The sequence below is a fragment of the Leucopleurus acutus genome (genome assembly GCF_964270905.1).
Source record: "Leucopleurus acutus genome assembly, chromosome: 2".
Lineage (NCBI taxonomy): Eukaryota > Metazoa > Chordata > Mammalia > Artiodactyla > Delphinidae > Leucopleurus > Leucopleurus acutus.
Window position 1 is genome coordinate 30,036,387 of NC_139143.1, and position 23,114 is coordinate 30,059,500.

The 23,114-nt window shown below is 36.6% G+C and overlaps 1 protein-coding gene across 2 annotated transcripts in view; it reads right to left on the reverse strand.

Moving 5' to 3' along the window:
* Nucleotides 1-21,672, reverse strand: part of EXO1 (exonuclease 1) — a gene marked incomplete at both ends in the record, with an annotated part of 37,394 nt that extends 15,722 nt beyond the window's left edge. Inside the window, 8 exons of one of the 2 annotated variants that reach the window (XM_082832779.1) lie at nucleotides 1,296-1,518; nucleotides 8,119-8,215; nucleotides 8,897-9,084; nucleotides 10,955-11,167; nucleotides 12,320-12,457; nucleotides 13,434-13,557; nucleotides 16,306-16,425; nucleotides 21,512-21,672. In XM_082832779.1, the coding sequence (XP_082688905.1) occupies nucleotides 1,296-1,518; nucleotides 8,119-8,215; nucleotides 8,897-9,084; nucleotides 10,955-11,167; nucleotides 12,320-12,457; nucleotides 13,434-13,557; nucleotides 16,306-16,425; nucleotides 21,512-21,672 (1,264 nt within the window). Of the gene's footprint in view, nucleotides 1-1,292; nucleotides 1,519-8,118; nucleotides 8,216-8,896; nucleotides 9,085-10,954; nucleotides 11,168-12,319; nucleotides 12,458-13,433; nucleotides 13,558-16,305; nucleotides 16,426-21,511 lie in introns of both variants that reach the window. The other variant, XM_082832778.1, reaches the window with a different exon arrangement.
* Between the last annotated feature and the right edge of the window lie 1,442 nt (nucleotides 21,673-23,114).

A 23,114-nucleotide genomic window follows, 5' to 3' on the forward strand; every position in this document is an offset into this window, starting at 1 on the left:
CTATGTACCAGAGCTTTTTTATATGTTATATCACATATACAAAAATTTGTGAGATAAGCAATATTGTTCCCATTTCAGAAGAGGAAACAAAGGTTCAGAGATATTATCATGAAAAAGATTTAGGTTCATAAGGAATCAGGACATTTTGGCCAAACATGAATAATCTATAACTAAATTTAAAAGATAAGGGCATGAACTAAAAGTCTGCAAGGGCTTTGTTTTGTTTTTTTTGTCAGATATTCATTCATGTAATGTCTGAGGGAAAGAAGGAAAAGTGAAGAAATGGATTCTTTCCATTTCTAAGCATATTCTATGGTGGAAAGAAAAAACCTTTTCCCAATACCTAGTATTCCATTCTCAGCACTTTTGTTCAACACTGTAATGGAGGTTCCAGTAGGCAAGAAAAAGAAATAAAAGGTATCCAGACTGGAAAAGGAGAAGCAAGACTATCTTTATTTGCAGGTGATAGGATTGCCTACATAGAGAATCCTAGAGAGTCTAAAAAGAGATACTAGAACTAATAAGTGATTTTAGTAAGGTTGCAAAACACAAGATTAATATACAAAAATCAAGTGTATTTCTATATACTAGCAATGAACCAGAAATTGAAATTAAAAATACCATTTACAACAGCATCAAAAATCTGAAATATACAGATAAATTTGACAACATATGTGCAAGACCTGTACACTGAAAACTACAAAGCATCGCTGAAGACTTAAACTAAAGAAGACTTAAACAAATGGATCAGAAAACTTGATATTGTTAAGATGTCAATTCTCCCCAAACTTATCTATGGATTCAACTAAATCCCAATCAAAATCTCAGCAGGCTTTTTTTTTTTTTTAAGAAATTGACAAGTTGATTCTAAAATTTGTATGGAAATGTGAAGAACACAGAATAGCCAAAACAACTTTTCAAAAGAAGAACAAACTTAGGGACTTACACTACCAGATTTCAAGATTGACTATAAAAGCTACAGAAATCAAGACAGTGTGTCTGGCATAAAGACAGGAAAAGAGACCAATGGTACAGACCTGCACATATGTGGTCAACTGATTGTCAACAAATGTGCCAAGGCAATTGAATGGAAAAAGGATAATCTTTTTAACAAATGGTGTTGGAACAATTGGATTGCCATATACAAAAAAAAGTGAACCTTGATCCTTACCTCACACCATATAAAAAATTAATTCAAAATGGATCAAAGGCCTAAATGTAAGAACTAAAACTATAAAGCTTCTAAACTGTGACCAATTCTCACTAGTGTTTCACAAAAACAAAATACATACCACTTCTTGGTCTTTTTGCAATGGATGACTTCCTTGGAAGATTTAATCCTTTAGTACTAATCACTAGTTCAATGCCCACAGTACTTGGATTTTCCTTCACCTTTGTTGCATCTGAAACAATGTCCAGCTCAAGTCTAGGGCAATAGTTCCTATTCCAAATGCTATTAATATTAGATGACTTTTGACATGTTTTGTCAGTCCAACTATGACTTCTTGATTGGGCAGGCTAAAATAGTAAAAGGAAAAAGGTTACTTTAAGAAGAAAAACAGTTAAATCATTTCCCTCTGTATCAACATAAATTATAAGTAAATAGTTAAATTACCCCTTTGAACAGCTTTTGATGAAATATCTGTCCTCTAATAATAACATTTTCTACTTTGCTGGTCCTATACTTTTCCATTAAATGTGTCTTGTATTCCTAGATCTGTTTCTCTCCCAATGAGGGTCAAGCAAACTCATTAGCTCATTTCTAAGAAATAAAAAAATGAACCTTCCTAAGATGAACAGTGCAAGAAATAAAACTACACTTGAAGAAACGTTACCAGAAAAAACGTACTTTTAAATTTTGAGTATTAGTTCAATATACAATACTAATTAGTTTAATAATCATCTAGCAATAAGCCTCTAAATAATCACTGACATACCCTTTACAAAGGACCTGAAAATTAAAACCATAAAATTATGTATTTAATCAACTATCCCATCTCTAGAACTTGGATGAGTTCAAACCAAAACAATCTAATTTACAAAACAATAGCTTCTTTAGTGGACAATACCTATGTATTAAATAGGTATGTATTAGTAGACAATACCTATGTATTAAACAGAAAGCTACTTTGGTCTACATTGAGTCATGCACAAAACTTTCTCCAAGAAAGAACTTATTGACAGTAAGGATTGGTAAATAATCATTTTTAATGCTAAAACAAGTTATTCACAATTAATAACTATTTTATTATTTTTTCTAAATATATTTTAGATGAAAATGATCTGCTAATAGGATGTCAATGATATTCTAATAGAGTAGGAGAGGCACAGGGAAAAATTAACACTGGTACAAAAAATGTTGGTACTAGGGTGTGAATTCCACCTGACAAAAGTCCCACCTGAATCTGGAATCTAATCTTTCACTTAAAGAAAGGACTAAAAATAAAAATAAATAAATAAAAACAAGGTGACATTATTCATAATATACTCTGAGAATTAACAAGGAAGGTAATTTAGAATAATTGAGAGAATAGGTATAATAAAGACAGTTTAAGCAGTATAGCTCATGGCATTAGATCCCACTGATGGTTTTATTTAAAAAAAAAAAAGACAAATAGGCAAGTAGAAAACTTGACTGGGAAGAATAAATCTTAGATAAATAATAAGAATTAGTTTGATGTACAATTAGTGGTTCTGAAAGAAATTTCTCTATGAAAAAAATAATCTGATAAGGATTTGGACTTCTGAAGGATGGCCATCTTAGTGAGCCATAACATTCCCAATTGTATCTGAACATTTTCATTACAACCAATTATTTTTGAGTTTCTCAAAGGAAAAACTTGAGGATCATTCTGATGAAGTTATAATATCAGTAATTCAAATGTGTAAAGAAGATAGCAGAATAAAGACTTTTCAGTTCCCTTTTCCTACAAACTTCCAATTATAAGGTAAATAAGCCACAGAACTATAATGTACAGCACAGGGAATACAGTCATCCCTCAGTGGCTGCAGGGGATTGGTTCCAGGAGCCCCTCAGATACCAAAATCCACGATGCTCAAGTCCCTTATATAAAATGGAATAGTATGGTCAGCCCTCCATATCTGCAGGCATCTGCGGATTCAACCAACCACAGACCCAATTCGATTGAATCCTTGGATGCAGAACCCATGGATATGGAGGGCTGACCAGTATAGTAAATAATACTATGTGACTTCCCTGGTGGTCCAGTGGTTAAGACTCCACGCTCCCAATGCAGGGGGCACAGGTTCAATCCCTGGTCAGGGAACCAAGATCCCTCATGCTGCACAGCATGGCAATAATAATAATAATAATAATAATAATAATAATAATAATAATATTGTAACTCTGTATGGTGACAGATGGTAAATAGACTGATCATGATAATTTCTTAATGTATATAAATATTGAATCACTATGTTGTACACCTGAAACTAATATGTCAATAAGTCAATAAGAAAAAAATCATCCCCAAAGCAATAAGAAACACAAATAACATCTACAGAAAATTTAGGAGATATCTGTAACTTCCAAACCACAGTGAAGACAAGAGTATAGAGAGAAGAATTTAAAGAACCTAGCCCAAGGAGGGAGGGGCAAGATAGGGGTAGGGGATTAAGAGGTACAAACTACTAGGTGTAAGAAAGCTACAAGTATATATTTTACAATACAGGGAATATAGCCAATATTTTATAACTATAAATAAATTATAACTTTTAAAAATTGTGAATCACTATGTTGTACACCTGAAACTTATATAATATTGTAAATCAACTATACCTCAATAAAGAAAAAAAATAAAGAACTTAGCCCAAGAAAGATCAAAGTGTCTTCAAGCATCTGCAGAAAAGAATATCAGTAAAAAACCAATTCTGGACTTCCCTGGTGGCGCAGTGGTTAAGAATCCGCCTGCCAATGCAGGGGAGATGGGTTTGAGCCCTGGTCTGGGAAGATCCCACATGCCGCAGAGCAACTAAGCCCATGCACCACAACTACTGTGCCTGCACTCTAGAGCCCGCGAGCCACAACTACTGAGCCCACATGCCACAACTACTGAAGCCTACATGCCTAGAGCCCATGCTCCACGAGAGAAGCCACCGCAATGAGAAGGCCGCACACCGCAACAAAGAGTAGCCCCGCTCACTGCCACTAGAGAAAGCCCATGCACAGCAATGAAGACGCAATGCAGCCAAAAAAAAAAAAAAAAAATACAACCCACAAATTCTGCATACAGAAACCTGAAGACTCAGAAATTTAAGGGGTCAGGTACCATGGAGGCCACAAGTAGGGGGAGGGCTAAAAAAAAGGTTTATTTGACTCCTGGGCGCTCATGTTCAATCTGTCCATACAGTCAATTCACACCCATCTGCTTCAGAGCGACTGGACCTTTGAAACCCAGAAACAATAACATAAAAACAGTAGGCACTTCAGAAGATGAAAACATCCATTTGTCTAAAGACAGAGATCAAATGAAAGGCTAAATAATGAATAGTGGGGAACAGCCCTACCCCTTCCTGGTCCACTCCAGTTCATTTCCCTCTCTTACTCTCAAAATGCAAACAGCCACATTTACATAGTTAAGTAGAAATTGGAGGATCCCTTTTTGGAAAAAAGAACTGTACAGAGAAAAAATGCTGATGTTTGGGAATTCACAAAACAAAGGCAGCTTGTTTCCAACCAGTTCACCAAAGAGTAAAACCCAAGACTATAAGCCCCACTCATTCACACAAAGCTTCTTAAGCTTCTTAGTGCCTCTCCCAAACAGGAACAAATTGACAAGAAGCTCTAGGTGTTTGAAAAAAAAGTCTCCACCATGAAAGAGAAAAGTCAAAACACATAAGAAAAAAAAAAAATCCAAAGCAAACAGAGATAATGCAGAGAGCAGAAGAAAATGTACAACAGATTATAATTAATATTCTGAGAGGGGTGGGGGGAAAGAGGAGATTACATCCATGAAATAAAACAAAATCTTTAAAAAATCACAATTAAAGAAAGGGTTCTTGGGGCTTCCCTGGTGGCGCAGTGGTTGAGAGTCGGCCTGCTGATGCAGGGGACATGGGTTCGTGCCCCAGTCCGGGAGGATCCCACATGCCGCGGAGCGGCTGGGCCCGTGAGCCATGGCCGCTGAGCCTGCGCATCTGGAGACTGTGCTACGCAATGGGAGAGGGCACAACAGTGAGAGGCCTGCGTACCGCAAAAAAAAAAAAAAAAAGAAAAGAAAGAAAGGGTTCTTAGATATGAAAATGATAGTAAAAAGTAAAAATTCAACAGAATTTTCTGCAATGATAGAAAAGTTCTGTGCTGTCCGACATGGTAGCCACTAAGGACTTTAAAAGTGGCCAATGCAACTGAAGAACTAAAATTTAATTTAATGTTAATTTAAATAGCCACATGTGGCCAGTGGCTACATACTGGATAGTGCAAAGTTGAAAGACAAAATAAAAAAAAGTTTTCCCCAGAAACAGCAAAAGACAAAGACATGAGTAAGATAGAAAAGTTCCAGAATTTGAAGACCAGAAAAATCCAATATCTAATTAATAGAAGTTACAGATACAGAACAAGAGAAAACAGAAAAAAGGAACTAGCAACCTGAGTGTAAGGTTTATATAATTTGAGTTGATGAACATAAAATTCTTTTTTAGTATAATCATGAATTTGTGCTCTCTTAATAAGCTTAATTTCAGCTGACAGTAACGATTCTTTTCAATGCTCAACTGGTCACCAGTTTGTCAGTGGTCATCATCTCTAGGCTCACCTCTTTTTCTTTCTCAAGGTGCTCTGTTTCCTTTACCTGGTAAACACTAAGACATTCTTGGTACAGCCAGAATGAACTACTTAGAGTACCTTTAACATGTTATCCTCTTTCACACATGCTGTTTTCTTCAGCGTGGAACCACTCACCCATCTTGAAAACCCCCACTCATCTTTGTAAAGCCAGGATACACACCAGTTCCTCTATAAGGAGACAGTAGAGGGCTTGGCTTGGAATCAGAGCTCCCCTATTGATTAAATTTGTGAGCTGGCAAGTCCCCTAACCTCCCTCTAATTGTTTCCTCATCTGTAAAATGGAAATAATGGTACTGACCTCAGAGGCTTGTTAAGGAGTAAATGAATTACTATGTCTAAGTTGCTTAGAATGGCACTTAAAACACAGCAAATGCTCAAGAAATGTTTATGATTATTAAAAAGTATTCTCTCCTAAGGACTTCCCTGGTGATCCAGTGATTAAGAATCTGCCTTCCAACGCAGGGGATGCAGGTTTGATCCCTGGTCAAGGAACTAAGATCCCACACGCCGCAGGGCAACTAAGCTCTCATGCTGCAACTATTGAGCCCGCATACCACAAGCAGAGTGAAGCCCATGCACCACAACAAAAGATCCCGCATGCCACAACAAAGATCCCAGGTGCTGCAACTAAGACCCGACACAGCCAAAAAAAAAAGTATTCTCTCCTTAGGTGGAGTTAAGTGCATGCCCTTTGTTTCCAGGGAGCCTCAAATACATCTATTATAGCACTTACCATATTTCTATATATATAACCATGTGTCTCTCCCTTAGACAATGAATACCTCACAAGCAAGGGTTACACTCTGTTTTTCTTTATATTCCAGAACACTAGCCAACCTAACTATGCTTGTTATAGTACTTAACAAATGCTTAGTAAAGAACTGAATGGTGAGTAAGGGTAAAGATCTGGATAACTATGAGAAAGGAGAAACTATTAACCAGAAAGACAAAAAAGAAGCAGAAGGACTTAGCAATGAAAAAGAAGCCGAGGTGGGGGAGGAGCAAAATAGGTGAAGGAGATTAAGAGGTACAAACTACTAGATATAAAATAAATAAGTTACAAGGATGTAATGTACAGCACAGTGAATAGTCAATATTTTATAATAACATTGTATGGAGTATAATCTACAAAAATATCAAATTACTATGTTGTACACCTGAAACTAATACAGTTGACCCTCGAACAATACAGTTAATCTGAGTATAATTTATAGTCAGCCCTCCATACCCGCAGTTCTCCTGCATCTGCAGATTCAGCCAACCAACGACCGTGTAGTACTGTAGTATTTGCTATTGAAAAATACCCTTTTGTAAGTGGATGTGTGCAGTTCAAAGCCACATTGTTCAAGGGTCAACTGTATAATATTGTAAGTCAACAATACTTCACTTAAAAAAAATTAAATTCCAAGTCTTCTAGTCTGAATGAAAGAGATCATGTAACTGACATTCATTCATTCAACAAAAAACATGGTAAATATAATATGGCACTGAATATCACAAAACCCTACCTTTATGAAGATTACACTCTACCGGGAAGAATCAGAAAATAAATAATAGAGACATAATTTATGGAGTAACAAGTGCTGAAAAGAAAAAATGTTACTAAGGAAAGCTGCTAAGAAATAGAGTTTGCTTTTGACTGTGGATAGATTATAGGAAAGCATTTATGTAGATTCAGGAGATTTTAGAATTATGTGATTGGTATACAGACTACAGATTGGGTTAAAGATGTGCGAGTTCTCTGCATAAATGAGATAATTAGAGTCATAAGAACTTACTTAAGGAATAAATCTGAACATAAACGAGAACAGAGTCTGAATGGAAATATGAACAGAAAAGAGAGAATGGTGGGAGAGTGTATATAAGAGATACATACATACAATTGGGAAAAAGTAGAAGAAAACAGGAAAGGGCTCAGAGACACATAGCAGGGGTGCTCAGTAAGTATTTGCTAAATTGTGAATGAGCGAAAAATCAGTTTTTACTCCCCAAGGGAGGTATTTCTAGGTTTGGTCTTGCCAGAGGCTGAATGGGGTGAGATGAAAAAAGGTCATCAAACATTTGGTATATTCAAATGAAATGTTCAAGTGTAAAGGTTTGATAATACATTTTGTGGTCACTTTTTAATTTAAGGAAATTAACCAATATACATATTTTCTCTAACATCGAGTTGTTTTCGATCTACACCCTGCATAATGCCTGGATATAGAAATGCTTAAAAGATGTTTACTAAATGAAGATTTGCCTCTAGTCACAGTTCCCGAGACATAATTAAAATGTGCTCTTTTAGAAAGAAGTCTTTAATATGTTACCACGGCAGTGTCTGGATTGTAGTCATCAATCTGTTCGAAAGTATTTATATCTTTATTTCCAAGTGCTATTTGAAGAGCTGTAGAATCATCAACATATCTAGGTTGGTAAGATTAAGGAAAAATGCTTTTATTAACAACCAAACAAATGATACTGTAATAAGACAGAAAAGTGTGTTCTATTGTCACAGGTTTATGACTTCAATGGACCCTACTTACTTTCCACATTCAGCTTTACTGAAACCACAGGCATAGTTTACTAGTCACAGCAGGAGTTGGCTATTTTCTGAAGCAAAGTCCCAAGGCATCACTTATTCCCTGTCAAGGGAGACAGAGAGGAAAGTCTTGGCGACTGCCTATGTGACTCACGGCTCTACATCACCCTGGATGTACGTGGCCAGTGGCTGTGGGAAGAGCATCCTCAACTGGCATACTCATATGTTCAGAGCATTCTTCCTGGTTAATTGAGCTTGCTTGCCATGAGGGGTTCTCTTAAGTGCCACCTCTGGAGTATGTACCTTAAGTGACTGACTGTACATGTTTCTGTCAAGTCAATCTAAGTAGTTAGCAAGTTATAATGGATGAGCCTCAGGTTTTTAAACAAAAAGTTACTCTAAATTTTTGCTAGCATTGTAATTAAATTTAACAAAATAAAGATTTCACTATAAAAAAAGAAAGCAAAAAACAATTTGCAAACTTTTTACTGAATGTCTCACTAAAAAATCACCACAAAAATACGGAAGAAGTGCGAAGTTCTACCCTTCTGGTTCAGAAAGGATACCGCCCAGCATAGCTTAGTGTTTCAGGATCAATGTCATCTTCATAGGCATTCAAAGGGATGAGTTTCCTTTTGATGGGATCAAAAACTAGCTGATAGAGGAAGGTATTATTGGCCCGAATAAAGCCTTTGATGTAATCTTCTGGTACTGTTATATTCATCTTGAGATAATGTCCAATTTTCTTGATAACCTAATAATGAATGTAAAAATATTTATGAGTTATCTGCAGATAAAGAAGAGGGAATGCATTATTCCCAACACCAATCACTTTACATTAGAGAAGGATGAGGAGGGATAGAAAAATCAATTGCTTTTATCTACATTAAAAACCTCTACCAGTAAACCAACCATGTCATGACTTAAAATTCTAAGTCTCTATAACAGTATTTTCTTTGTTTTTTCTATTATTAATCCAAAGAATGAAAAATTCAGTTACACATCAAATTTACATTCCTAGGTATAACTTTAGGATACATTCTTCACCCTCAAAGTCCGTTTCATCTAGAAAGCAAAAAACAAACAACACACAAACCTAAGAATTAAAAAAAACCCAAATATTCATAGATCATATTTTAAAAATGAAGTCAACATTCTAATTCCTGTTAGAGTCATGGATGATTAAAGCTGGAAGGGGTTTTAAATCTTTTATATCAAACTCAGAGACAAAGAAGAGAAGACCCAGAGAACTGAAGTCATCCTGTAGTCACAGGCTAATTAGTGCATGTTGCTGTATTCCAAAATCTGCCACCATCTCCCAACCTTGAGATCTGTCTATTCTAGTACACCACCCTTAGTCCTGAGGACTCACATCTTGTACCCTTGGAGACAAAAAATGGAAATTCTGCTCTGCAAACTCTAAGGGCTTAAGAGAACTACTTAAGGGGGGGTGGGGTAGGAATAAGCTTCTTTAATGTATGTTTAATTTTTTAAGGTAAAGACATCAGAGAAATTATAGAGCAGCGATATATGGGGTCTCAGAGTTTTCTAGAAAATACATGACACATGATACCACATCAAATTATATGAGGAAGTAATACAAGAATCCAGTTGTACTCTATTAAGCCACATTAAAGAGATTTACATAAATGTGCAATTCCTCTCATAACTTTCACTTGTTTTAGAAGATAACTACTTTTCATAAAAATATGATACGTATGTTAAAATGTAATGAGTTAATTATTGTTAATTTTAAGTGAATTAATAAACATTTTGATTTTTCTGTTTCAATTTTTTTTTTTTGGCTGCATTGGGTCTTCATTGCTGTGTGCAGGCTTTTCTCTCTAGTCGCAGCGAGCGGGGGCTACTATTGCAGTGCACAGGCTTCTCATTGTGGTGGTTTCTCTTGTTGCAGAGCATGGGCTCTAGGCACGCGGGTTTCCGTAGTTGTGGCACGTGGGCCCAGCAGTTGCGGCACGCAGGTCCTGAAGCAGGCGGGCTTCAATAGTTGCAGCACGCAGGCTCTAGGGTGCGCAGGCTTCAGTAGTTGTGGCGCATGGGCTCAGTAGTTGTGGTGCACGGGCTTGGTTGCTCTGCAGCATGTGGGATCTTCCTGGACCAGGGATTGAACCTGTGCCCTCTGCATTGTCAGGCAGATTCTTAACCACTGCGCCACCAGGGAAGTTCCTTCTGTTTCAATTTCTGACTCAGTAAATATCAATAGCTATAACCCATATAAATAAAAATAATTGCCACAAAGAGATTTTAAGAGTGTAAAGGGATCTGAGACCAAATAGTTTGAGAACCACTACTACAGAATAACAGGACAGAAATCAAGAGACTACATTTTAACATTAATTCTACCCTAGAATATCTTATCCTTAAGTTTCTTTATATTAGTCTTCATTTTAAAAAATTATTACTTGTTTTTCGTCAGTTGCTGAAAACATGGTTCATCCGTTGCCAAAACCAAAGTTCTAGTGTTTTAGTCATTTTCTCCTTTCAATGACACCATATTGGATATGGATATAATAGAATATTTAAGATCCATATTCTGAGCAGTTCATCTATTATTTAAGAACTGCTTCAGAAACTGAATATGACACTTGGTAAATCACTCTTACCTTTAAAATATCTGGATTGTTGGCTAGTCTTAGTACTTTGCAGGCCTTGGCTAATCCAATCCCACGCAGCGATGAGAGATAGTCACAGCCTGAAAGAATGCACATATAACGGAACTTCTCTTCTGTGAACACATCCCCAAGCTGTTTGCACATTCCTAGCCGAGCCTGATCAACTTCTAGTCCATTTCCAAACTGGTCCATTTTTAAAATAACCTTCAAGAGGAATGGAAACTGTTAACACCTGAAAGAGCCATTTTTATTTTTCATCATCTAAGACATTGCAGTATTTCTAAGAAGTCTTCCTTGTTCTTTATCATAACTGAGAAGAGAGACAGGTAGGCCAGTTAATTACTATGATATTTGCAAATAAGTTAAATTGAAGCATAGGCTATGGCTAGACAAGGTCATACGCCAGAACTCAATTGTCTTGACTCTGGTATAAAGAAGGCCCTTTTTTTGTGTGTGTGTGTGGTATGCGGGCCTCTCACTGTTGTGGCCTCTCCCGTTGCAGAGCACAGGCTCTGGACGCACAGGCTTAGCGGCCATGGCTCACGGGCCCAGCCGCTCCGTGGCATGTGGGATCTTCCCGGACCCGGGCACGAACCCATGTCCCCTGCATCGGCAGGGGAACTCTCAACCACTGCGCCACCAGGGAAGCGCAAGAAGGCCCTTTTTGACATGATAACCTATTACAGCAATTCATACAAAAAGCATTTTCTCCTTACCTTCTGCTTTTACATATTAAAGTAACCCTTTTGCTTAGTCTTACAGTAATACATGTCCATTGTAGAAAATTTGGAAAACACAGAAACTCAGGAAGAAGAAAACAGAAGTTGCCCCAAATGCCTCATCTATCACTGTTACCCAGCATTAACCTTTTCACAGATCCTTCTTCATCTATGAAATAAATAGATAATATAAATAATATAGATATTAACAAAAATGAAATCACCCTATAGTTTTGTATCTTAATATATCATAATAAAATTTTCCATTAAATAGTTTTATACATAATTCTAAATAACTGCATAACATCTCATTAGTAGATAAGTTAGCTTATTTCCCTAACCTAATTGAAAAATATAAAGCATATTAAGTTATCATTATTAAAAAATAAGACCACATTCCACTAAAGAATTTGGAGAAAACAAAACCCTCTAACTGTAAGGGCTTACTCTGAAAAATCGTCCAGATTACACAAATGTCAAGCAGCAAAACCTTTCTTTTCATTTTAATAAAACAATTATTAACAACTGTAAGTAAATATTAGTTGCAGGTATTAAATAGGATAAAAAACTTTAGCTCCTGATTTACACTATTTCCATCCACATAGAAAAATAGTATGGAGTAGTTGTAGTTAGGTACCTTTTTACAGCCAAAAGCGAGGAGATCAGAGTCTTCTGTAATTACAGCTTGTACAATACCAGCCTTGTTAAGATAGGCCAACTGTGCATCTGCTTCATATGGAGCCACAAGACAATCTACTCCCTGAGACCGAGCAGCCTATGGGAAAGGATTGGTCAGTCTAAAGAACAGCATCTGCAAAGCACTGAACAACTTCCTATATCAAACCCATTTTATTACCAGCCTCAACATGTATTGAATACTTGCTAATATTATTTTTGAAAATCATTTCCTTTGAAGTAAGTTTTTCTACTTTTAGTGCTATATATATTGAACTAATCATACAGCCACTAAGAAATCTTTTTTAAAAATCAATATATAAATTAGGGAAAAAGAAATATTGCTGTACATTTGGGGGCAAATACAAGCTATAAAGCTTAATTATTTCAAATTATAGAAAGCTACCATCTTAAGAATGATTATGCTCTAAAAAGAACACAAGTCATGCGTTTCCCCAGGTTCTCTTATCACAGGACACGAGTCTGACACTGTACTGATGAAACAACAGAATTTAATCACTATCTTCCCATTTGTTTACCAAGCAGTTTGAACACAGACCTGAAAAGGGGGAAGCGTGGGCTGTGATTTTGGGCATGCTGACACTAAGATTTATGGTAATAGGTAATAAGGAAATAAGCTTCTAAGAAGCAGATCAAGTAGACTAGAAGTCTGTAGAGATCCTGAGTTGGCCAGGCTACTTCAACAGATCTCTGACAGTCATTCATGAGTGAAGGTTACAGTAACTGTCGAAGACTATGAGAGTGGGGTGGGATTGAACCTCCAAGAATTTATTCCTTGCATCTCTGCGGAGCACATCTATCTATGTAAGTGACACATCTAAAAAGAGAGAGCTTCACTTATTCCTTAGGATTTCTCCCTTGGAAACTGTTGGACTCCTCTCTTCTACCTACAGATACTGTTCCTTCTTCCTCTGACACCCAGCTTTCCTGAAGGTTAGGCCTAGAATAATTTTCCTCCCTTTACTTCCTTTAACAAACAACTCAACAAACAACTTATAACTAGCTAAATGAACACAGTAATTTGTTACTTTGGCTTAATTTCTTATTTAGCTCACCTTAATTACGTTGTGGGCCATAGCGTGTGTGATATTGATAGAACGGGTGAAACATTCTCTGGCTTCTGAGACCTTCCCCTCACGGAGAAGATGCTTTCCCTTAAGAAGACTGGCTTGTCTTCTTCTGCAAGATAAAAAAAAAAGGTGAGAGAAGGAATCAAAAAATTACAATAAAACTATAATTCAAGAATTTTTCCTAGAATAAAAAATGTTTGACTCATTTGAAAGTGCACATCCAATCCTTGAGAACATTAACCCAGATCTTTGGAGCTTCTAGACAAAAAGAACAAGGATTTATAGTGCCTATACACACAATCTTATCATCAGACTTTCCCATAGCAATGCTTCATGTCAAAAGAAAATGGAGTAATGAAGACACTTAAGAAAATGTAAGTCAAGGCTTTTACACCATTAAAACTAACTTTCCAGTGTAAAGGGTGCAACTTTATCAACATACTAAGAACTTGAAGTATACTGTTTCCTGTGAGTTTCTCTGTGGAATCTATTAATACTAGAGGACAAACTATGGAAAAACCAAAAAAACATGAGAGACATTGATATAAGGACTATTAATAGCCATCAGCTATATCGTGATTTGTAGACGCAAGACTAAATAACTACTGCTCTCTCCCTGTTTAGGGAGAGAGCAGTAGTTATGTGCCCTGACAATGTAGTACCACTATGTTTGAAATGAGGGGAGAGAGTGCACATGCAAAGGAAAGAAAAAGAAACTGTAACAGTTTTCAACAATCATATTGGTAGTGGTAGTATTCGTATTTTATTCTGAATCTATTGTTGAGTATAATGTGGGGTAAAATAAATGAGTTATTATAAGATATTCTAACTTTATTATCCTTGTATCCTTGAAAACGAGGATTCTTAGTAGGAAAGAAAGGAGGAACGGACACCATACAGAAAAACTTAAGTAAAAAAAAAACTCTGTAGTCTTGAATTTGAATTGAAGTATCAGTATGAACTCATGAGGTTTACCTTTTAAGTAAACGTGCATATACACATACACACAAATTTCCTAGTTCACTTTTAAACTGAGCTCCAGAGATGAGGAGACTTTGTAGAAAAGGATTTTAAATGCCCCTCCCACCACTACAGTGGCAAAAAGAAAGCTGATCCTACAGAGATAAGTCAGAAAGAGCACTCAGGTCAGAGACAGACAGCTGAAACATTTTTTAGCCTTTCTTGAAGTTAGCAAGAGGAAATAACTCTGTAATTAGAATTAAGAACAGGATGGGGGACACCCAGGTGGGATATGGCATGGACTAGTCTCTTAGCCACACTGGTTTAGGGTTGTCACCAATCCTTTAAGAAGTAACCTGGAACTAACTTTTTATTAAAAGTATTTTTAATAAATTGTTTATTATTCCTACTAGAATGTGGGTGCAGATAGTCTCAGTTAATCCTTTTATAAACTTTATAAAGTTCTGACTTTAAGAATCAGAGCCCACTAAATACAGCTAGATTGAAAAACCTAGACCTGAAGAGCCCTCTCTAATTTGATTCTAGGCCCAGAGATGGCAAAACTAGGCAAGCAGCACTCTCACAAAATGATCACTCAGTGAGGTTTACTTCTATTTGGGGCTAACTCATACTACCTTTAACAGCTAAGCCCAGTGCTCTTTCTTGTACAGCACAATGACTCCTGGACCTAAAAACTAACACAGGGTAAAAACAAGAACAGATGAAAAGTGGCAGAATAGGTGCTTCAATAAAATACAGAAATTCTTTAAAAAAAAAAATACAGAAATTCTTTCTAAGGTCTGTTATAAAAATACTAGATTCTGTTGAGTTAAATATGAATGACAAAATTTCAATTATAACTACTGAAAGAACAGAAATAGAGTACATCACTTTTCAACTAGAAACAAGAGACAACAATAAGGGTGGAAAAAACAATCAACCCAGAAGTTAAGCAAGGTAGGAGCTATAGATTAGTAATTAATAATCAATGTAAAAAGAATAAAACTCTCCAGTTTTAAAAATGACAAAGATTGGGCTTCCCTGGTGGCGCAGTGGTTGAGAGTCTGCCTGCCGATGCAGGGGACACGGGTTCGTGCCCCAGTCCGGGAGGATCCCACATCCCATGGAGCGGCTAGGCCCGTGAGCCATGGCCGCTGAGCCTGTGCGTCCGGAGCCTGTGCTCCGCAACGGGAGAGGCCACAACAGTGAGAGGCCCGCATACCGCAAAAAAAAAAAAAAATGACAAAGATTGACAGAATAGATAAAAAAATTACAGTGATGTGTTCTTTATAGAAGACAAACTTAAAACCAATGACATAGTAAAACTGAAAATAAACAGAAAAAGACATTAGGAACATACAAAAGAAAATTGTTACTGCTATACAAACATCAGACAGGATAGACTTTAGAACAAAAAAACATAGAGACTAAAAGAGTCACTGCATATTGCTTCAATTTGCCACAAAAATATAACAAATTCTAAACTTGAATGCAACCAATAAAATAGCTTCAAAATAAACAAAGCAAAAAAAATCAGACAGAACTACAAGGTAATTGACAATTCTGCTATCATAGTGAAATTTTAATGTACTTTTCTCAGTAATTAATGAATTAAGTAGACACACATAAAAAACAAACAAAAAAAAACATTAAAAAACCCAATAAGAATATGGAAGATTTGAACATTACAACCAATAAGCTTGATTTACTGGACAGACATAAAACCATCCACTCAATAACTGAAGAACACATATTCCTTTCTAGCACACATGGAACATCTAAGGAAATCTGTTCATGTACTAGAGATTAAAATAAGCCTCAACAAACTAAAATAAAAAGAAATTCGTATTATACAGACCACAATCTCAGATCTTAAAAAGTTAAAGAATTAACTTACTCTCTTCTAGACTTCTCCACTTCCTTTTTAGAAGGTAAAGTACATCCATCAAATACCAGGATAGGCTTGATCCCATGAGATAGTAACATATTTACAAATTTCATACAAAATCCTACATACCTATGAAAATGAAGAAAAATAATTAAATGCTTTGCATCTTTAGGTAATACTTTTGCTATTTTTAAAACCAAATGAGACATATTATGAAAAGAGGTTTCTGTTTTTAAGCAAATGTTTTCACAGGAAATGTAAACTCTAATTTAGACTTGGATCCTAATGGGCTATGGGATATTTGCTTTCCTCATGTGTAGATTAAAAGGCTTTGACATCCCTTTCAGTTCTGACATGGTGTGATTCTATATCTAGTCTTTTTACCCCATTTTCTTTTTTTTTTTTTTTGCTTTGAGAAATTTCAAATCTATTGAAAAGTTGAAAGAATAGTAGAAAAAATACCTGATTTCTCCAACAACACCATTATCATATCCAAGAAACTTAACAGCCACAAAATACCATCTAATATACAGTCTACATTAAAATTTGTCTGATTGTCCCAGTATTGCTATAACCAGTGGTGACCTGCTAAATGTTTAACAAGTTCTAGAGAAAGTGGTACCTAATATGTAGCATTTGTCAATCCCTGACATGAATATTCTGCAGTGGTGGATAAACTACCAATATGGGCTCACTAAATGCTGAACTGGGAGGAGATCGTGTATAGCCAGCTCATAAAAATTGACTCCAGCACAGCACTGCTACAATTATTTTCCCTAGTCCAGGATGCAAACAAGAATCAGGTATTGCATTTCAATTTTTATTCTGGCAAGACAGTTAACAATAGCTCCATGTAGATTCATTCCAGGGTCACATGGATGGCTCAACATATGCAAATCATCACTGTGATACACCACATCAACAAAAGACAAAAACCATGTGATGATCATCTCAACAGATACAGAAAAAACATTTGACAAAATTCAACATCCATTCATGATAAAAACCCTTACGAAAGTGGGTATAGAGGGAACATATCTCAACATAATAAAAACTATTTATGACAAACCCACAGCCAATATAATACTCAATGGTGAAAGCTCAAAGCCTTCCTGCTAAAATCTGGAACAAGACAACGATGTCCGCTCTCACCACTTCTCTTCAACATAGTATTAGAAGTCTTTTCCACAGCAATCAGACAATAAAGAAGAAATAAAAGGTATTCAGATTGGTAAGGAAGACATGATACCATACATAGAAAACCGTAAAGTTGTCACATAAAAACTACTAGAATTGATAAATGAATTCAGCAAGGTAGCGGGATACAAGATTAACAACAGAAATTTGTTGCATTTCTTTACACTAACAATGAAATAGCAGGAAGGGAATATAAACAAACAATCCCTTTTAAAATACTTAGGAATAAACCTCACCAAGGAGGTGAAAGACTTATATGCTGGGAACTACAAAACATTAATAAAGGAAATTGAAGAAATGAAAATATATCCCATGCTCTTGGAGTGGAAGAATTAACATTGTTAAAATGGCCATATGACCCAAAGCAATCTACAGATTTAATGCAACACCCATCAAAATACCCAAGACATTTTCATAGAACTAGAACAAATAATCCTAAAATTTATATGGAACCATAGAAGACCCAGAATTGCCAAAGCAATCCTGAGAAAAAAGAACAAAGCAGGAGGCATAACCCGCCCAGACTTCAGACAATACTACAAAGCTATAGTAATCAAAACAGCATGGTATTGGCACAAAAACAGACATACAGATGAATGGAACCGAATAGAGATCCCAAAAATAAACCCACACACCTATGGACAATTAATCTTCAACAAAGGAGGCAAGAATATACAATGGGGAAAAGATAGTCTCTTCAGCAAGTGATGTTGGGAAAGTTGGACAGCTGCATGTAAATCAATGAAGCTAGAACACAGCCTCACACCATACACAAAAATAAACTCAAAATGGCTTAAAGACTAATATAAAACAAGACACCATAAAACTCCTGGAAGAGAACATAGACAAAATATTCTCTGACATAAATCATACCAATGCTTTCTTAGGTCAGGCTCCCAAGGCAATAGAAATAAAAGCAAAAATAAATAAATGGGACCTAATCAAACTTACAAGCTTTTGCACAGAAAAGGAAACAATAAACAAAACAAAAAGACAACCTATGGACTGGGAGAAAATATTTGCAAATGATGTGACTGAAAAGGGCTTAATTTCCAAAATATACAAACAGCTCCTACAGTTCAATTACCAAAAAACCCCAAACAACCCAATCAAAAAATGGGCAGAAGACCTACATAGACATTTCTCCAAAGAAGACATACAGATGCCTAATAGGCACATGAAAAGATGCTCATCATCACTAATTATTAGTGAAATGCAAATCAAAACAACAGTGAGACAGTGAGGTACCACCTCACACCACAGAATGGCCATCATTAAAAAGTCTACAAATAATAAATGCTGGGGAAGGTGTGGAGAAAAGGGAATCCTCTTACACTGTTGGTGGGAATATAAATTAGTGCAGCCACTATAGAAAACAGTATGGAGGGAGGTTCCTTGAAAAGCTAAAAATAGAGTTGCCATATGATCCAACAATCCCACTCCTGGGCATATACCCAGACAAAACTGTAATTTGAAAAGATACATGCACGCCTATTTTCACAGTGGCACTATTTACAACAGCCAAGACATGGAAACAACCTAAATGTCCATTGAAAAATGAATGGATAAAGAAGATATGGTATACATATAAAAGCAATGAAACGATGCCATTTGCAGCAACATGGATGGACCTAGAGATTATCATACTAAGTGAAGTAAGTCAGAAAGAGAAAGACAAATACCATATGATATCACTTACACGTGGAATCTAAAATACAACACGAACGAACACATCTATGAAACAAAAACAGATTCACAAATATAGAGCACGGACTTGTTATTGCCAAAGGGGAGGAGGGGCTGGGGAGGCAAGGATTGGGAGTTTGGGATTAGCAGATGCAAACTATTATATATAGGATGGATAAACAACAAGGTCCTACTGTACAGCACAGGGAACTATACTCAATATACTGGGATAAACCATAAGGAAAAAGAATTTATATATATGTATAACTGAATTACTTTGCTGTACAGTAGAAATTAAACACAACATTGTAAATCAACTAGACGTCAATAAAATTTAAAAACAATAGCTACACGTACAACTTCCATCAATTTTAACTCAAAAATATGAAAAGACACAATCTTAAAAGATAATCTTCTAAATCAAATATATTCATCTTAATGGAAAATTCACTACATTGTTCTTTTTTTCCTTTTATTGTAAACCAGTGACAATAGACCTTCATTGTCTACAGAACAATGATTGTGACCTACTGATTAAGTATCAAGTAAAAATAGAAGAAAGCAAACATAAAATTGTAATAAATTTTAAAGGAAATTTACTTTTTTATTAAAAACTAGACAGAGGGACTCCCCTGGCGGTCCACTGGTTGGGATTCTGTGCTTCCACTGCAGGGAGCATGGGTTCGATCCCTGGTCAGGGAACTAAGATCCTGCATGCCGTGCAGTGTGGCAAAAAAAAATTACTAGAGAGAATATAAACATCAGACACCTGGTGCCCTCACTTTATATATTTTAGACATCTTTCCAGGTCAGCACATATAGAGTGACATCATTCTTTATTATGGTCATAAAGGTTTATCATAGGCTTATCCAAATTTTCTGATCTTTTCTGGTTAATATCCCCATCCAAAGGTGAAAAAGAAAAGGAAAGTAAACTATCAAATGTGACTTATTAGTTGCAGTGGGAAAAAAAATTACACAATACTTTGCTGAAAGTCCTGAAACTTTCTAGTTCAGTAAACATTTACTAAACACCTACAACATGGTCAGTCCTGTGGAGTTCATCTCTGACAACAAAGGATACTCCCTGTACTCTGGACAACTCTTCCATTAGTCAAAAATCTCAGAATCCTTAAAAATTACCAAAAAACTAGAGATAAAGTTTCCCCCCAGTGAAGACAATTCAAAGAAACACTGAAGGTAGCACTGAAAAACTTGCAGTCTTCAACTGTAATCGCAACTGCTCAAATTTAGTGGTGGAAAAGAAATCACTTTCAAATAATGATTATAACATGGGCTTCCCTGGTGGCGCAGTGGTTGAGAGTCTGCCTGCCGATGCAGGGGACACACGTTCGTGCCCCGGTCTGGGAGGATCCCACATGCCACGGAGCGGCTGGGCCCGTGAGCCATGGCCGCTGAGCCTGCGCCTCCGGAGCCTGTGCTCCGCAACGGGAGAGGCCACAACAGTGAGAGGCCCGCGTAATGCAAAAAAAAAAAATGATTGTAACAGTTGGAGTGGCAGAAGTGCCCAGACTCCTTCAGATCCACACAAACTGTAACAGGTCACTTTTGGTCAAATTAACTCCATAGGCCTGAAAGCCCAAAACATACATTCACCTTTCAATAATGACTTCTCTGTTACTCTCCATCCCCACCCCCTCCCTCCATCTTCTGTAAACAAAAAGGGTTATTACAGTCCATTGTGCTTAAGTAAATCAGACTAAGATCTGTGAGCCTTTCCTCTAGGAGATAAATAATATATTGCAAAAAAGAAAACACATAATAGTATCCAAATTCCTGTGGGAAATCTCTGTCCAAACACTATGCTTGCTTGTTTTTCTAGTGTTTCTATTTAAAAAATAAAGAGGACATTCGTCCTGCCTCAAATGAGGTCACAGAGTTATGACTGGATGTCAACAGGGTCACCAGTTTTGGCCCCAAGTGAAGTAAAAGGGAGTCAGAAGAACTTGTCCCTTAGAAGCAACTGCCTTGTTTTGCTAATAGGGCTTAGCAATGTGTTGTCTGTACCCAAGAAAGTAGGAGTCTGAAATCACCATGGATTTTTAGAATATTGTTAAAAAGTTTATCTTAGATAAAGAATAAAGAAGACAGTCTTTGTCCATTAGTGTCCTAATACTCTGGCTTAGTAGAAAGAATGAAAACTAGGACTATAACGTAGAAGGAAATGTTCCCTGATTTGGCAATATTCTAAAGCACATACTCTCACGTCTTGATAAACCTGGCATTGAATAAAAATGATCCCTTTCTGAAAAAAAGGCATTATAAGTCTCATTCTTAATTGGCAATGAATTAATATAAGGTCCAAACTTACTTATCGGTAGGTTCACCTTTGGCTAGTTTTTCAGCACAAGCAACAGCTCCTTTGTGAAGCCAGCAGTATGTATCCACAGCTACTACCTGCCCTTTATACTTCCTCATGTGGATGGGTTCAGAAGCTTCTTTGATAAATTGCAGTAATCCTTGTATCCCCATAGTGCCAAGTTAACTACATGATATGAAAAGAGAAAGGCAAAATTTAAAGCAAAATATATTTACCCAAAAGTGTTGGAAAAATAAAGAAAAAGAGCTTGGAAACTGATATAGCAACGATTATCGTTCAGATATTTGAGAATCATGCTCTTTAATATTTTAAGTGGGCTCCTCCCTGTCAAACAATTTCCATAGTCTAAACTATTTACCCCAGTCACTAATACTATCTCTAATGCCACTTCATAGTTCCTTAATGTTTATTCTTTCTAAAGTGCCTTCCCACTTGGAATCATAACGTTTGCTCCAAGCCCTTAACACAGTATAAAGCAAGCAGAAAGTACTAAAAAAGTATGAGACTGTCTTCTCTCCAAAAAGGCATTGTTAAAATCTATAAAACTATGTATGCTATGATACCACATTGCCTCTACACAGGCATTATAAGAAATAACATGCAAAATAGTTTGTAGAACATTTTAACTGAAAAATAAAATAATCAAACACAATTATAGAACTAAAGCTGTACTTTTCTAGGAATGAAATTTACCGCCATCAGAACGCTTTATTCCAAGCAATGAACGTTGTTTATAAGCAGTGGTGGGTGGCGTCCAGAGGCAACTCCACTGGACTCTCTGAAAGCTATACCCAAATAATGTGAAACCATGCCTGCTGTGCAAATAGTTTCAAGAAAAATGTTTTAGTTTCCCACCCTCTTCTGTCTAGGTTGCAGCACCCAAGCCCTTTCTATATGGAAACCTGTAGCTGCCAGTCCTTTCCCAAGCAACTATTGCCCCTTCCCCCAACTCCCCTGATAAAAAAGTAAAAGCAGTAGACACTGAGTAACTGCTCAGCATTTCGCAAAATAAATCTCTCCCATAAGGCATTACGTTTGGGAGGAAAGGAAGAAAGTACAGGATCAGAAGTCAGACTTACCCTGTTGAAACCCTGTATCAAAGCTGTGATACTCTAGTTCAGCAGTTCTCAATTTTCAATTCTTGGCACATTCTCAACTCCACTCCTAGGGACTATGATTCACTAGTCCTGGAGTGAGGCGGGAATTCTAAATTTTAAATATGGCAGGTAATTTGGACAGAGGAGGTCCTCTAGCCACAGTTTAGGAAAAACAATTAGTCTCCTACCTCTCAGATGTTCCTGAAAAGAGTTTTCTTTCTCTGAGGAAAACTGACATAGTATATACATTTCGTGAAACTTACATTTTTTTCTAAGTTAGGTAAATATTCTCGAATAAACGTTTCCTCTTCAGCACAATGAGAACGATGGGGGGCCTTAGGCACAAAGCATCCTCAGGAGACCGCCCGCAGCACCAAGTAGTAGTGACAGCACAATGTCACCGCTCCATCCCGTTTCACAGGGATTGGCAGGGAGGCCCACAAGCCCTTTCCAAGAAACACGTTCCTTTGGCCTGCACAACGTTAAGAAAACAATGT